Source organism: Arachis ipaensis, chromosome B2 (genome assembly GCF_059453495.1).
Source record: "Arachis ipaensis isolate K30076 ecotype BB chromosome B2, ASM5945349v1, whole genome shotgun sequence".
NCBI lineage: Eukaryota > Viridiplantae > Streptophyta > Magnoliopsida > Fabales > Fabaceae > Arachis > Arachis ipaensis.
The window spans coordinates 86540890-86556443 of record NC_142437.1 but is presented as its reverse complement, the minus strand read 5'-3'; the positions used below and the strand labels follow the sequence as shown (position 1 = coordinate 86556443).

Below are 15554 nucleotides of genomic sequence, written 5' to 3'. Positions count from 1 at the left end.
TATTGATGAAATTCTTGAGGTGGTGTGTATGGACTTTGTGGTTCATGGGAGTACTAGTGTTGGAATAGTGGTGGTTCTAGATATGGTTCATATGGTGGTTGGTATGGTGGATATGGGTTAGGATCATATGGAGGTGGATGGTGGTAGAAGGCTTGTGAGTGTGGTGGAGGGCTATGTTGAGGAGGGGGTTCATATGCATGTGGTGGTTGTGATTAACAACCACAATGAGAGTCATCACATACATTAGATTGGTATGCATCAAGATTTGAATTGTACCCATAAGAAGCCGGAGGAGGTTGTTGCCAAGAAAGTTGTCCATAAGCTTGGGGCTCCTCCCACCTTTGATCTCCAAATCCTTGATGCACGTCCCCATTGAAGCTTCCATTTCCTACAATATAGTTGTAATCATGCTCATAGCCAAAAGGATGAGAATTCATAGTGAAAGAGAAAATAAAAACAAGTATTAATAAGAAACAAAGAGAACAAAATCCTAAAACTAACAAAACTTAACAAACAAACCAAAAATCAAGCTATTTACAATATATACAATAGCCAATAACATAGCACCATTGCAATTTTCTGGCAACGGCGCCATTTTCATTTAAGAGAATTGTCGTGTCGGTATAGAATTTCACACAAAATGAATGAATTCTCGTTGCAAGCATAGTCCTACACCAACAAACAATCCTCCCAATAAAAAATTTATGGTTTTGTCACATGTACAAACCCCAAATAAGAATTAACCGAAGTATTTAGACTCTGGGTCGTCTCCCTAGGGAAGCAATGAAGTGGTCAATTATTGGCTATGAATGGGTAAAAGGGGGTTTTGGTTTATTAGAGGGCAAGAAAAGTAAATCGAGCAAGTAACTAAAGAAAGCAAGATAAAGAACTCTTGGCTAAGACTTAGGTAACTGAGATCACTATCCTTGTCAATAACCAAATATTGATAATTATGAGAGGCCAACCTATTAAGTCAACTTTCCAAAAGCCTTAAGTACGTAACATCTACTCCTAAGCTTGATGTACATCAAATAGGTTTGATCACATCAACCCTTAAGTCCCAACCTACCTACTAATTAACTTAGTAGTGGGTTAACGTCAATGGGTATCAAATTGATCACCAAGGGTTCTCAATTCACCAAATCCATTATACTCAATAACTCAAGTTTACCCAATTCTCTTAGCTTAGACCAAGAGTCAACAAAACTACTCAAAAACTAAAGAGAACATTTCATCAAACACATAGCATGCAATAGAAGTAAACATCATAAATTGCAAGAATAATAAAATCTACCAACTACTAATTACAAGGAAAGTAAGATCATAATTCAATTCATCAATAAAAGAAACATCAACATCAATTTGCATTAAATGTAAATCAAATCCAACATGAGTTCATCATCACAAAAGGGCATAAAATGAGAAATTAACTTGACAACTAAGAAAATCAAGATGTAGAAAAGAGAAATCATAAAGGAAACAAGATAAAATCAAGGGATTAAACATGGATCTATGACAATTTAACCTAATCCTAACCTAATTCTAGAGAGAAGAGGCAGCTTCTCTCTCTAGAAAACTAACTAAAGGCTCATGTTGGCTAAACTAATTGCTCTCCCCTTTGCTTGGACTTTAATCCTTCATGAAATACACTCAGAAACAAGTTGGATTTGGACCTACGCAGCTCAGAAATTGCCCCCAACGTTTTGCCTTTAAGTGGGCCACGTGAGAGTATCGGCGCGTGCACGTCGATTGGCAAATTCTTCATCCGTGCGGACGCGTCATGTATGCGTGCGCGTCTCTATACAAAAACCACTTGTGCGCATGCACGCCTTGTATGCGTACATGTCCATTAATGCATTCCCAATCTTTGTTTCTTCATGCATTCTCCCCTTTGTATGCTTTTCTCCTCTTTTCTTCCACCCAATACTTGCCTTATGAACCTGAAATCACTCAACAAACACATCAAGGCATCGAATAGAATTAAAGTGAATTAAAATCACCAATTTAAGGGCCTAAAAAGCATGTTTGTGCACTTAAGAACAATTCAAGGGAGAATTACAAAATCATGCTATTTCATTGGATAAATGTGGGAAAAGGTGGTAAAATCCCCTAAAATAAGCACAAGATAAATCACGAAATCAGGGTTTATCAGGGACAAGGCTGCTCAATGGCTTGAAGCCCTCCCACAAGGAAGCATCACCAGCTGGGAGGATCTAGTGAATAAGTTCCTAGCCAAGTTCTACCCACCTTAAAGGATTATCAGATTGAAGACAAAGGTGCAAACCTTCACACAGATGGATGCAGAATCCCTCTAATAAAGAAAATGCCCCCCTGAAATGTTCAATGAATGGGACATACTACAGAATTTCTATGAAGGATTGACTCTGAAAGCTCAGGAAGCACTAGATCATTCTGCAGGAAGCTCACTACAATTAATAAAGACAGCAGAGGAAGCCCAAAACCACATAGATATGGTGGCAAACAATCAATACTTCTTTGCTCATCAAAGGCAACGCCAACCAGCTCAAAGAAAAGGAGTACTGGAGTTGGAAAGTGTAGACACCATTCTAGCTCAACACAAGGTGATGCAGCAGCAAATTCAGCAACAATTTGAGCAGATGGCTAAAAGGATTGATAGCTTACAAGTTGCATCAGTGAATGTCACCAATCAACCACCAACTGGTTGGGGACAAAATGAGGAAAATTGTGAAGATCAGCAGCAGGAATAAGTAAACTACATGCACAACTAAGGATCTAGCCAAAATAAATTCCATAGAGATACATACAACCCCTCTTGGAAGAACCATCCAAATCTAAGATGGGGAGATAACCACAACCAAAACCAGCAACCCTGGCAGAAGAATTCAAACCAGAATAACTCAAGAAACACAAACAACCACAACCAGCAAAATACTAATCACAATCCATACAGAAAACCCCAAAACAACTACCCAAATTCCAGCTATTATCCACCCAATAACCCAGCCACTAACCAAAACACCTATCATCCACCTTCTACACCCCACAACCAGCCACAAATACCACAAGATACTCAAAGGATCTCGAACTTAGAGATACTGATGGAAAAGATGATGAAACATCAGGAACTGACAAGCAAGAATTATGAAGCCTCAATGAAAAATTTAGAAAGGCAGATTGGGCAATTATCCAAGCAAGTAGTGATTGAAAGGCCAACAAGCTCACTCCCAAGTGATACCATTCCAAATCCTAAAGAAGAATCCAACTGAGGAGTGGAAGAACATTGGTGAATAACAAAGAAACCAACAAGAAGCCTATGGAGAATGACAAGAAGCCAGCTGAGAAAGATGAAGCCAGCAACAAGGAAGAAGTGACAGCAAACAAGAAAGACCAAGAGAAGCTTAAAGAGAAAGATGAGCAACCACAAGAGTTAAGGAAAGGGAAGCAAGTAATGGAAGAACCATCTCAAGACCAGAGGAAGGTTGTAAAGGCTTACACACTTCCTCTGCCATATCCTCAAAGGCTACAAAAAGAACTCAAGGATCAACAATTCCTTAAGTTCCTTGAGGTCTTCAAGAAGCTGGAGATTAATATCCCACTTGCTGAAGCATTAGAGAAGATGCCTCTATATGCTAAATTCCTGAAGGAACTCATCAACAAAAAGAGAAGCTGGCATGAGAAGGAAACAGTGCTTCTGACACAAGAATGTAGTGCAGTGATCCAAAAAAGGCTCCCTCCAAAACTTCAAGACCTTGGGAGCTTCTTCTTACCTTGCACCATTGGTAATATAACCATCAAAAAAGCATTGTGTGACTTAGGAGCAAGCATCAATCTAATTCCTTATTCTATGATGAGAAGGCTATGCATAGAGGAAGTAAAGCCCACACAAATGTCACTAGAGCTCGTGGACAAATCATTGGTATTTCCCAGAGGAGTGATTGAAAATCTCCTGGTCCAAGTAGGGACATTCATATTCCCAGCAGACTTTGTGATCCTGGATCTAGGAGAAGAAGGGAGTGACTCTATTATCTTGGGAAGACCCTTCTTGGCCACAGCAAGGGCCATCATAGGTGTTGAACAAGGAGAGCTGACCCTAATGGTACATGATGAAAGCATTACTCTGAATGTCTTTCCAGAAGCACAGCATAATGATGAAAAGGAAAACTGCATGAAGGATTGCAGAGAATACTTGCAGTGAAAGGAAGAAACCAACAAGACACTCACTAATTCTCTTCCAGAGCAAGAGACAAGCAGCAAAGCAGGACAAAAGGAGAATGAGACTCTAAAGAATAGTGAGAGAAAGCAAGAAGGAAGTGAGGTGTTAGCCACTAAGAAGACAGATTCCAAAACACAGCCCACTGTCAAAGGAAAAGAATCACCAAAAAAGGGAAGAAAAACAAGAAAAAGGGTCCAAAAGGGTGGAAAAATAAAAAGATCCCAACTGAAGGATTTTCAAAGGGAGATAAAGTGCAGCTAATTTACCAGCAGTTTGGGACAAATCAACAATCTGATTATTACTACACTGTCAATAGGATACTCTCACTGGAGTATGCAGAGATTGAACATCAAGGCACTGGAAGGAAGCTTACTGTGAGAAGAGACAAACTAAGACATCACAATCATCAACCACCCTAATGGGGGTCCAATGTCAAGCTAGTGACAATAAAAGAGCGCTTCATGGGAGGCAACCCATGATTTAATATTCTTGCTTTGGTTTTAATTTCAATAATCAATGGTCCTTCTAGCATGAATTTGAGTTCTCATGAGTATATTTGATAATCGCATACATTGTCTTGAAGCATATGCTAGACTTCTAAGTTTGGTGTGCCTGAAGGCACTCCAAAATAGCTTCTCAAGCTTTCTTAGGATATATGCTTACTCATTTTGATAGAGTGTATAGCCAAACATTAAGTTTGGTGTTTATATATGCAGAGAATTTCAGAAAAATCATTTTTGTTCATAGGATCAAATTTATGAATAGATGGATCATACATTGCTTCATATTTTTTTTTAGCTTATGGTATCATAGTAAGAAATAAAATGTTCTTTATAATGAATGTGCCAATTGTGGTAGATACTCATTGAGTTTTACATAGATCCCTTAACAGAGAACAAGTTTGGTGTCCACCAAATCTTTGTTCAAAATCTAAGAAGCATGATTAGTCATTTAAATAAGGAACATGTAGAATTATCTTTCTTTGTTACTCATCACCACACCACCGTACCAAAATTTATTCCAATGCTTACCATTGCTTTGAATTAATTTTACAGGACAAAGAAGATTGAGAAGGAGACAAAGAAAAGGGAGCAAGCATGGTCATGACAAGGCAAAAATGAGGGTCACATGTGCTTAGAGAAGCGTGCTCTCTTGGGAAACAAAATCTGCATGCTTTGAACCCTTGGAGGCCGAACCACATGAATCCAATGGGGGAGCAATCCTTGTCAACCTTCAACTATGCATGCAAGCCGTCCATGCTATAAGCTCCCTGATGACAAGTCATCTTAGCCTATTTTAACTAGTCTTTTTCTTTTGTTTTCATTAGAATTATGCACTTTCTTGAGCTACAAACAAGCCAATTAGGTAGATTTTCATGTTTCCTTTGATTTAATCAACCATGTATGAATTCATGCTATTTCATGAGGTTTTATACTATAATTGTCACATATTATGAAAGAATGAATATCTCATGATTTTAAGCATAGCTTTGATGTGTTTGGTTGATTAATGATAGGTGAAGAAAGCTTGGAGAAAGGTTGAAGCAAGAAGGAATAGCTAGGAGTAAAGAGAAGACAATGGAATAAGTGAAATTGAACCAGGAAGCAAAAAGCTGGACCAAAAGTTAGCCTCAAACTTTTGCACAAACTTTTGGGTGAAAATTTAGCCCCAACGTTAGCCCCTAACTTTTGGGCTAACGTTGGAACTTGAAAATCACTCCCTGGGTACCAAAAGTTTGCGCCAACGTTAGCCCCTAACTTTGAGGCTAACGTTGGCACATGAAAATCACCCCTGGGCACCAAACGTTTGCGCCAACGTTAGCCCCTAACTTTGAGGCTAACATTGGCATGAGAAAAACACTCCCCGGGCACCAAAAGTTTGCGCCAACGTTAGCCCCTAACTTTGAGGCTAACGTTGGCACATGAAAACTACAAGGGGAGGAGCAAAAGTTTGCGCCAACGTTAGCCCCTAACTTTTGGGCTAACGTTGGCGCCACAAGTGCACCAAGGAAGGCCAACGTTGGTACAAAAGTTAGACCCCTAACTTTTGCACCAACGTGAGTATCAGCAAGTTATGTTGGCTGATATGAAAAGTTGGACCAAAAGTTAGACCCTAACTTTTGCTCCAACTTTTGCAAAACTCCAACCCGGTTCAATTGGTTCACTTTGGTTCTTCTCCAAACTTCAAGAGCAATCAACCAAGGCCTCTTTCAACCCAATTCCAACAAGAGCAAAGGCCCAACTCAAGGCTTGAAGATCATTTGAAGAAAGTGTATAAATAGGATAGAATTCAAGTTCTTCGGGGAGCTTTCCCTTTTGAATTTTCATAATAGTTTTCGGAGAGCTTTGGATATTGAGTGATCTTTAATTTCTTAGTTTGGGGGAAGGAGAATTCCACTCTCTTCCTCTTCTTTTTATTGCTTTCAATTTCAATCGCAATTGTCTTGGATCTTGGGTTGGAGAATTGAAGGAATTCTGTTTCAATCTCATCCGAAGATCTCTCTGTTTCTTCTACTGCTTATTGAATTTAATTTCTGTTAATTGCTCTTCATCTACTTTCCTTGCAATTTACAATTCCCTTGCAATTGTTCTTGTTGGATCTAGGAAGGCATTGAGATCTAGACTTGGTTTTCTAGTCTCTAGGTCCTGAGATCTGATTTCCCAATTTTACATTCTCTGTTTACTATTTTCAATGTTCATTTACTTTTCTGCTCTGAGATCCGATTTGACCCAAATCTTCTTTTACTCTTTTGTTTGATGCAAGTTACTTTCCTTTGTTTAATTTCTACAAATCCAACTCCTAATCCCCTTTACATTTCGAGCCATTTACATTTCTTGCACTTTAAGATTCCGCAATTTACATTTCTTGCACTCTAAGTTTCTGCCATTTAATTTCTTGTTCTTTATGATTCAGCAATTTAATTTCCTGCTCTCTTTAATTTAATGCAATTTAAATTCTGCAAATCACAAATCACCCAACCAAATCTTGATTCGCTTGACTAAATCAACCACTAAGCTAAAATTGCTCAATCCTTCAATCCCTGTGGGATCGACCTCACTCCCGTGAGTTTTTATTACTTGATGCGACCCGGTACACTTGCCGGTTAGATTTGTGTGTTTTGGGAGAAATTCATTTTTCACCAAATACTCATCAAGCTTTTGGCGCCGTTGCCGGGGATTGATTAGATTGACAATGATTAAGTGAGGTGGTAATCTAGATCAAGCACTTTTTCTTTAATTTTGATTAACCCACTAACTGTTTGATTTTTTGCTTAAACTAACTAACACTTCAATCTAGCAGTAGATTGAAGTGTCACTGGTTTTGTGCATTTCTCATGCTCTGCTTGTATGTCAGGTACAAGAAGAACCATACCCAATTTTCATGAACAAGACGAAAGAACTCTCAGGAGGTTAAGAAGAGCTGAAAGAGGGAAAAACATTGTTGGAGAAGAGGAATCAGACGAAGAATTCCAAGAGATGGAGGAACATTCAACCAATCCACCAGGTGGAGCAGACAACAACAATGACAACCCACCCCAGAGGAGAGTTTTGGCTTCCTATACCTTTGCAAATCCTAGACATTGTGGAAGCAGCATCTTGGCTCCAAATGTCAATGCAAATAATTTTGAACTCAAGCCACAACTCATCACTTTGGTTCAGAACAATTGCTCTTTTGGTGGAGGACCACTTGAAGACCCACACCAACATTTGTCCACTTTCTTGAGGATATGCAACACTGTCAAAACTATTGGAGTGCCTCCTGACAGTTACAAACTGATGCTATTCCCATTTTCTCTCAGGGACAAGGCCACTCAATGGTTGGAATCTTTTCCAAGGGACAGCATCAACAACTGGGATGATTTGGTAACCAAGTTTCTTGCCAAGTTTTACCCACCTCAGAGGATTATAAGGTTGAAGGCTGAGGTACAAATATTTACACAAATGGAGGTTGAACCCATCTATGAGGCATGGGAGAGGTACAAGGCTCTAATCAGGAAATGTCCCCCTGCCATGTTTAATGAGTGGGAGAAGCTGCAGAACTTCTATGAAGGCTTAACACTGAAATCCCAGGAGGCTTTAGATCATTCAGCTGGAGGTTCCTTGCAACTCATGAAAACTGCAGAGGAGGCTCAAGAACTCATTGATATGGTGGCCAACAACCAATATTTCTTTGCTCATCAAAGAGGCCACCAACCATCACAAAGGAGAGGAGTAATGGAACTAGAAGGAATGGATTCAATCCTGGCTCAAAACAAATTAATGCAGCAGCAAATTCAACAACAATTTGAGCAAATGACCAAGAGGATTGATGGCCTCCAAGTTGCAGCAGTTAACACCAGCCAACCATCAGCCACATGGGGGCAAAATGAAGAAATCCAAGAGGAGCAACAGCAGGAACAAGTCCAGTACATGCATTCAAATCCAAATGAATTCTATGGTGATACCTACAACCCTTCATGGAAAAATCACCCCAACCTTAGATGGGGAGACACTCACAACCAAAACCAACACCCATGGCAGAGGAACTCAAACCAAAACAACCCAAGAAACAACCAAAACTACAACCAGCAGCAGACTAACCAAAACACATACAGAAAACCTCAAAACAACTACCCTAATCTCAACCAGTACCAATCCAACAACCATTCCACCAACCAAAATGGTTACCACCCACCACCCACATCTCACAACCCACCACAAGCACCACCTGAACCTCAAAGACTCACCAACTTAGAGACCTTGATAGAGAAAATGATGAAACACCAGGAAATAACAAACAAAAACCATGAAGCATCTTTAAAGAGCCTAGAGAGGCAGATTGGGCAACTCTCCAAGCAAGTATCTGTTGAGAGACCTTCAAATTCACTGCCCAGTGACACAATCCCAAATCCCAAGGAAGAGTGCAAGGCAATACAATTAAGGAGTGGGAGAACATTGACAAGCAACAATGACACTACAAAGAAACAAGCAGAGAGTATCAAAGAACCAACAGAGGATGAGAAACAAGCAAAGGACGATGAAGCTAAGGAGCAAGTTGTGATGCCAAACAAAAGCACTGAGAAACTTAAAGAGAAGGACAACCAGCTACATAGCTCAAAGAAAGTGGCTCAGGGACAGCAGCAAATAGGAAAGAGCATCACACCTCCACTGCCTTATCCCCAGAGGTTCAACAAAGAGGTTAAAGACCAGCATTTTCACAAATTCCTTGAGATTTTTAAGAAGCTGGAAATCAATATTCCCTTGGCTGAAGCACTTGAGCAAATGCCTCTGTATGCCAAATTCTTGAAAGAGCTTGTCAACAAGAAAAGAAGCTGGGATGAGAAAGAAACCATAGTGATTACTGAAGAATGCAGGGCCTTGATTCAAAAGGGGCTTCCTCCCAAGCTTGAGGACCCAGGGAGCTTCCTGTTGCCTTGCACCATTGGGGAATTGACCATCACTAAAGCAATGTGCGATCTCGGAGCAAGTATTAACTTAATACCATCCTCCCTGGTGAAAAAGCTGCATATAGAGGAGATCAAACCAGTACAAATGTCTCTGGAGCTGGTAGATAAGTCAATGGTATACCCCAGGGGCGTAATTGAAAATCTTTTGGTCAAGGTGGACAGTTTTATATACCCTGCTGATTTTGTGGTTCTAGAATCAAACGATGATGATGGTGACTCTGTTATACTGGGAAGGCCATTCTTGGCCACTGCTAGAGCTATCATAGACGTAGAGGAAGGGGAATTAACTCTCAGGATGCATAACCAGAGTGTCACTCTGAAGGTACTACCAGAGGCACAATTTAGCAAGGAGAAGAAAGACTATATGAAAAATGACCAGGAAGGTCACAGCAACATCCCAATGCTAAGGATTGTGCAGACTGATGAAGAAACCCAAGAGGATATTAGAGTATTAGCCACTGAAAAGAGAGGTCCCCAAGGAAAGCCTACGGCCAGAAAAGAAAGATCAAAAAAAGGAAAGATGAGACGCAGAAACAAAGCAAAAAGGGGTTGGAAGAACAGAAAGATTCCAACAGAGGGGCTTTCCAAAGGTGACAAAGTGCAACTGATATATAAACAGCTGGGGGCAAATCAACAAACCGAGGACTACTACACTGTCAGCAACATACTCTCATTAGAGCATGCTGAAATTGAACACCAGAGAACAAAGAAGAGGATCACGGTCAGAGGAGACAAATTGAGGCCCTACAAGCACCAACCACCATAAAAGAAAGCCTCAATGTCAAGCTAATGACACTAAAAGAGCGCTCCATGGGAGGCAACCCATGCTTTAAGATTCATGTCATTTTAAATTCAATAAGTTATGATCATTTGAGCATGAATTCTTTTCTCTTTTCATGAACGTGTCCATTGACTGCATGCACTGTTTTGAAATATATGCTAAGTTTGGTGTGCCTTCAAGCACACTAAACCAATGTTACAAATAATTCCATTTTGCATGCTTGGAGTGTCTTGACAAAGCATATGGCCAAACACTAAGTTTGGTGTCCACATAGCTTCATGAAAATTTGAAATTCATGCATCAATAATCATACAATTGTTGTTTTCCAAAATCTTATAAATGGAAAAATTCTTATTCGGTAATGAAGGCATCAATTGTGATGTACCCTTTGACAAGAAACAAGTTTGGTGTTCATCAAAACTTGATGAACCGATTTAGGGACACAATTGACCTTTCATGAAAAAAAAGAGAGAAAAAGAAAATTAGGATGAAAGCAATTCTTATAAACATTTAACTAAGAGTGACATTGGGATCTCACTAATTGGAGGAAGAGACACAATTTCATTCATGCATGACCAAACATCAAGTTTGGTGTCCTCCAAGGAGAGTCACGGTTCAAATGGATATGAGAATTGATGATTCATATTATATTAATAAAAGGGACATTCTTGCCACGGTTGGACAAAACTAATATTTGTTGTCTTGTGGTGATGACTAGGTGGTCAAAGAATCTTCAATGAAAGAGACAAGACAAAGGAAAGCATAGCATGAGGACAAAATCTCATCACATGCTTCAAAAAGGAAATCTGCCACTCCTTGAGAATGATCACGACAAAAGCAAGTGAAGAAGCAAGTTTTGTCTTCATTTATCCTTACATGCACACCTTTGATTCCTATAAGTCTAATTGCATCCTAGCCTTTCATTGTTCATTCAAAAACATACCACCTTCAAGCTATGCACATGACCGAATCACTCTAACCCTTGGAACTTCATTCTCTTCATCACTCCTCAACATAACAAGCTCGGTTCAACATTTCTCTTGCTTTAAACTCCAACCATTTAAACTTGTCTTCATCATTTCTTGTCATAGCAAGTTCGGCCTAAATTTCTTCTTGCTCCAACCACACATCAAACTCTCCAACATTCTTCACACTCCTTCTAACCTCACAAGACTCAACCAACCAAGGGATCATGGCCTCCTCCTCAAGAACCAAACGAAGAAAAGGGAATGATCCCATGGTGGAGGAAGACACACATGAATATGACCAACGGAGATTCAAGTCTTGGTTCCATCAAATGCAAATTGAATGGATGAACGAGAAAAGAATCTATCCTGAAATTCCACTCTTGTTGCCGGATGATGGATGTCAAGATATGAAGGACAAAATTCGAAAGAGGAGGTGGGAAGAACTTGCATCACCAGCCACCCGAATCAATGCCAATATCATAAGAGAGTTCTATGCAAATGTCTCAAGGCTTGACATGCGTGAGCCCCCAACATACAAGAGCTATGTGCGGGGGGTGGAAGTAGACTTTAGCCCAGATGTAATCAAGAAAGTCCTGAAACTAAAGTCAGTTCGCTTTAGTGAACCGGGATACCAACAAAGATTGAATGAGGATCAGGATTATGATGAGATTGTGAGAGACATTTGTATGGAGAACTCAGAGTGGGAAGGAGATGAAAAGAACAAATATAAGTATCTGAAGAGATGTAACCTCACCCCGGAAGCAAAAGGATGGTATAAGTTGATGAAAAGATCAATTCTGGGCACAGTGAACACCTCAGAAGTTAACAGGGAGAGAGCCGTGATGTTGCATTGCATCATGGTGGGAGGAGAGATAAGAGTTCATGAAATACTTGCAAAAGACATTCAAAAGCTGGCTGAGAAGAATTCGGCCGGATCTTGGTTGTACTATCCGAGTACCATTTGGAGGTTGTGTGCAAAGGCTAAAGTCCCAATGGAAGAGGAGAATCCAATGTGGTTAAGCCAAGGCATGCCCATAACCATTGAACGAATGATGATGCCCCTTGAAGCACATCAAGGCCGAAGACCACATGGAAGAAGGGAAAGAGAAGAACCAATGGAAGAAGATGAGCCACACATAGAAGAAGAGCCACAAGAGGAGGAGGAACAGCCACACTTCTTCCCACATGGCAATATGGATATGACTCAAATGCAAGAAGCAATAGGAAGATTGTCACAACAGTACATGAGAATTCAAGAAAGGTAAGAGGAATACCATTCTCTATACATGAAAAACCAACAAGCACAAGAAGAAAGGGAGCTAAGAATAATGAACAAACAAAGTGAATTCGAGTCAAGATTCCTTGTGATGCAAGAAGAACATGCCTTTCAATCTCATGAATCTTTTGGGAAGCTGGAACAAATGCAAGCTGAAAATTTGAGGGCTCTCAAAGAGTTCACAACACTCCAAGATGCAAGGTATGAAGTACAAGCCGATTACAATATCAATAGCCAAATCAAATTGAACTATATTGGAGAACATTTGCACAACATGGATCTGACTTTCCCAACTTTTGATGAATTCTTCAAAAAGAGAAGTGAGGTAGAGGTAAGCAATGCTATGAGGCTTGAAGATAGAGTGGAGGAGGCTATGAATAAGGCTGGCTTTTGGCGAGGTCAACAGGCAACAAACACGGATGGTGGGAACACTAGCAGCCAAGTGTATGAAAGGAGAAAGAAAAAGCATGACAAATGAAAGGTGGACTTGCTCCTTGTTCATCACTACAAAGAAAAAAAGCATGCATTCTATCTGCTCTAAGTTGTCTTTGCATCTTTAAGTAGTTCTTTTTAATTAATAGTCTTTGCATTATGTCTGTTTCTTTTTAAATAAGTAGGCTAGTTTATGTGTGTGCTTGTGTGTTTACTTTCACTTGACAAGAAGCATGTTTTGTCCCCTGCATCTTTAAGTTCAATAAAAGAAATGTTTGAATGTGAAGCAAGATAGTCTCTGTTAGATAGAAGTAGAATAAAAGTAAATGGTGGTATGTGTGTGGTTGTATAATAGCTCACTTTTAGTGAATAAAGAGCTAGGATATCTCATTCTAAGTAAAGAGTGGCCTACTGTCTATGAATCTCAATTAAATAAAAAAATTTCCTTGGTTAGAAAGAAAAACAAAAAGAAAGAAAGAAAAGAGATAGCCAAAAAGTGGCAGAACAAAAGGAAACAAAAAGAAACAAAGCTGGACACCAATAGCTTGAACTTTAAAATATATGCCTGTGGTGTCTGTGTACTAGGATCTGCTTGGATTAGTAAGCTCTTAGGAGTGCATCAACACTCGGTGACTTGGGTTAACTAATCCGGGATCATCAGCTGAAAGTCCACTATCAAGAGCAACCTAACTACAAGGCATTTAGTAACCCAAAGAGGTGCTGGGCATCAATGTTTTAAGAAGGAATGTGAGCCAAGTGTCAATGGTGAATAATGTGTCAAGTATAAAGAAAAGGAAATGAACTTGCTACACATGACACTCAAATAAAGCTTATAAACAAAGTAATAGCCAAGGATAAAGGAATAATGAGAGATCATAGCAGTATGTTACTTGAAACTTGAAGGAGACTTTCTAGGCCTAGGAGTCAATAAGAAGTGAGTATTTACATATCCACACAAAATCCCATGAACTATCAATAATACTCTGCTAGCATGAACATCCTCTTCCATTTCATTCTTTCTTCTCAATAAATCTTTTCTTGCTTGGGGACAAGCAAGCTTTAAGTTTGGTGTTGTGATGACAAGTCATCTTAGCCTATTTTAACTAGTCTTTTTCTTTTGTTTTCATTAGAATTATGCACTTTCTTGAGCTACAAACAAGCCAATTAGGTAGATTTTCATGTTTCCTTTGATTTAATCAACCATGTATGAATTCATGCTATTTCATGAGGTTTTATACTATAATTGTCACATATTATGAAAGAATGAATATCTCATGATTTTAAGCATAGCTTTGATGTGTTTGGTTGATTAATGATAGGTGAAGAAAGCTTGGAGAAAGGTTGAAGCAAGAAGGAATAGCTAGGAGTAAAGAGAAGACAATGGAATAAGTGAAATTGAACCAGGAAGCAAAAAGCTGGACCAAAAGTTAGCCTCAAACTTTTGCACAAACTTTTGGGTGAAAATTTAGCCCCAACGTTAGCCCCTAACTTTTGGGCTAACGTTGGAACTTGAAAATCACTCCCTGGGTACCAAAAGTTTGCGCCAACGTTAGCCCCTAACTTTGAGGCTAACGTTGGCACATGAAAATCACCCCTGGGCACCAAAAGTTTGCGCCAACGTTAGCCCCTAACTTTGAGGCTAACGTTGGCATGAGAAAAACACTCCCTGGGCACCAAAAGTTTGCACCAACGTTAGCCCCTAACTTTGAGGCTAACGTTGGCACATGAAAACTACAAGGGGAGGAGCAAAAGTTTGCGCCAACGTTAGCCCCTAACTTTTGGGCTAACGTTGGCGCCACAAGTGCACCAAGGAAGGCCAACGTTGGTGCAAAAGTTAGACCCCTAACTTTTGCACCAACGTGAGTATCAGCAAGTTATGTTGGCTGATATGAAAAGTTGGACCAAAAGTTAGACCCTAACTTTTGCTCCAACTTTTGCAAAACTCCAACCCGGTTCAATTGGTTCACTTTGGTTCTTCTCCAAACTTCAAGAGCAATCAACCAAGGCCTCTTTCAACCCAATTCCACCAAGAGCAAAGGCCCAACTCAAGGCTTGAAGATCATTTGAGGAAAGTGTATAAATAGGATAGAATTCAAGTTCTTCGGGGAGCTTTCCCTTTTGAATTTTCATAATAGTTTTCGGAGAGCTTTGGATATTGAGTGATCTTTAATTTCTTAGTTTGGGGGAAGGAGAATTCCACTCTCTTCCTCTTCTTTTTATTGCTTTCAATTTCAATCGCAATTGTCTTGGATCTTGGGTTGGAGAATTGAAGGAATTCTGTTTCAATCTCATCCGAAGATCTCTCTGTTTCTTCTACTACTTATTGAATTTAATTTCTGTTAATTGCTCTTCATCTACTTTCCTTGCAATTTACAATTCCCTTGCAATTGTTCTTGTTGGATCTAGGAAGGCATTGAGATCTAGACTTGGTTTTCTAGTCTCTAGGTCCTGAGATC

At 39.7% G+C, this 15554-nt stretch overlaps 1 protein-coding gene across 1 annotated transcript; it reads left to right on the top strand.

The window, feature by feature from the left end:
* The first annotated feature begins 3295 nt into the window (after nt 1-3295).
* LOC107627323 (uncharacterized) lies at nt 3296-4177 on the top strand. The gene has a single exon (XM_016330167.1). It carries the CDS (start codon nt 3296-3298, stop codon nt 4175-4177), a length of 882 nt encoding a protein of 293 aa, XP_016185653.1.
* The last annotated feature ends 11377 nt before the right edge of the window (nt 4178-15554 follow it).